Here is a 2,185-nt window from a genome sequence, read left to right on the forward strand (position 1 = left end):
GCATGTCTTTGAGTTTAGGGCTGTTCTTGCCTTTGCAGATTGCCTTTGCAGATTGGGTGGGTTGACTGTTGTTGTTTTTTGTTTTGTCAAACAATAAAAGAAACTGGAAGGGAAAACCCAGCAATATGGTTGATTTTCTATATTCTTTTAAAATAATTTTTTCCTGTGAGTTTACATGTGAAAAGGCAATGAGTATCAATTCTTCATAAAAGTGACGGAATTACCCTGGGTCAGAGGTTGCAGTGAGCCAAGATTGTGCCACTGCATTCCAGTCTGGGTGACAAAGCAAGACTCCATCTCAAAAAAAAAAAAAAAAAAAAAAAAGCGATTTAATTAGGAGTTGAAATGAACTGCGATAAAACAGGAAAACGTGTTCTTTAATAAACATAAGACATCTTCCAGTCTAAGTAAAATAATAACAACAGATTCTACACCACAGTTTTATACACTTCCAGTGAAGCTTTATGCATTCCATTCTGAGCTCCTAGCACCAGGTAAACATGAATCATAGGTGGAAATATGCCATGTTTAGCACTAGAAGCAACATCACAGTTTATTAGCAAAATAAAGCAGAAAATGGTCAGGTAAATAAATATTACAACATATAATGTACTGGTGATGAAGCTGCAATAAAGTAATATAAGTGAGGTTTCCTTTTTTTTTTTTCTTTAAACTGGGAAGGCTAGTTGTAAACATAAACATTCACATTAAACTACTAGCCCCCCAAAACCTAACCTATCTCACAAACAATAATCATTTTTTGACTATAAAATCATAAAACTTGTACTCCATGGCTCTTTTGTCTCGATGGTTTTCAGAGAAAAAAATGAGCTGTGTTAAGTAGTTTCACTGATTTATCCATCTTGAATAGCTGCCAGTTCCGGAATCTCATACATCCTCAGAACATCTTCATAGAGCAAATAATTATGTAGGCTTCTGGGAAGTGGCAACTCACTAATATAACTGTCAGACCGTAGACGTTCCGATTTTAGACTGGACCGAATTTCCAAACGACAAAGATGGGTCAGGGATGGAATAGTGGCTGGAGAAACAAAAAAAGCAAGGTGAAACTTTTTTTAAACAGAAAGATGTAATAGTACATTAAGGGAAATTCATTTTTTTTTTCTTTTTCCCAACTCTTTGTAATAAAAGTGATATATTGCTTAGAATTACTTTGAAAGAAGACTACTTTGAGTCAGTATGACCACAATAAACCTTATTTATTCTTTTCCACAGCCTTCAACTAGCTCCTCTCCCTTCGGTTGTTGGCCACACATTTAAAGTCAGTATCCAGGGCCGCAAACACTAAATGCTCAAATTCTAAAGATCTGTCAATAACTGCACTTAAGAAATGGATGAACCAACTTTAGAAATGGTAGAAGCTCACAGTAGCAAATGCTACCTTTCTCTTAATCTATTTCATTACAAATGGTTTCCAGACCTATCACATCAAGTGAATAGATGTACAGCTTACAAGTTTTCCTTTTTATCCATAACACAGAATGAAAATTTTTAATTGGCTCTGAGAGAAAGGGAAGTATTTACTGAGTGCCTTCTATGCCATAAGCCCAAGTACTTCACTCAAACTCTCTTTTTATCTTCATTAACTTCATGAGGTATATATTATCAGGCTATTGTAGAGATTTAAAAAAACAACTTTCCGAAGTCCCAGAGCTAGTAAGAAGCAGAGCCAGGATTCAAACTCAGATCTATCTGAACCCAAAGCGTGTGTGTGTGTGTGTGTGTGTGTGTGTGTGTGTGTGTGTATCTGCAAGGCAATGCAGCCAAAAGCTAATTACCAATTAAAGGACAATCCACGTGCACATAATTAAGAACTGTATGACAGGCCAGGCATGTTGGCTCACGCCTGTAATCCTAATACTTTGGGTAGGCCAGGCGTGATGGCTCACGCCTGTAATCCCAGTATTTTGGGAGGCTGAGGCGGGCAGATCACCTGACGTCAGGAGTTCAAAACCAGCCTGACCAACATGGTGAAACACCGTCTCTACTAAAAATACAAAATTAGCTCGGCATGGTGGCACATGCCTGTAATAGCAACTACTAGGGAGGCTGAGGCAAAAGAATCACTTGAACCTGGAAGGCGGAGGTTGCAGTGAGCCGAGATCACATCATTGCACTCCAGCCTGGGCAACAAGAGCAAAATGCGTCTCAAAAAAAAAAAAAA

General features: G+C 37.9%; 1 protein-coding gene across 11 annotated transcripts in view; it reads right to left on the reverse strand.

Moving 5' to 3' along the window:
* Positions 1-362: 362 nt before the first annotated feature.
* The window catches only part of LOC108519782 (probable G-protein coupled receptor 75), a 211,715-nt gene continuing 209,892 nt past the window's right edge, over positions 363-2,185 (reverse strand). For all 11 annotated transcript variants that reach the window (XM_017859020.1, XM_017859024.1, XM_017859023.1 and 8 more), the window contains one exon: positions 363-1,042. In XM_017859020.1, the coding sequence (XP_017714509.1) occupies positions 855-1,042 (188 nt within the window). In that variant the 3' untranslated portion in view covers positions 363-854. The remainder of the gene's footprint in view (positions 1,043-2,185) is intronic.

This window comes from Rhinopithecus bieti, unplaced genomic scaffold (assembly GCF_001698545.2).
Source record: "Rhinopithecus bieti isolate Rb0 unplaced genomic scaffold, ASM169854v2 scaffold_47995, whole genome shotgun sequence".
Classification (NCBI taxonomy): Eukaryota; Metazoa; Chordata; class Mammalia; order Primates; family Cercopithecidae; genus Rhinopithecus; species Rhinopithecus bieti.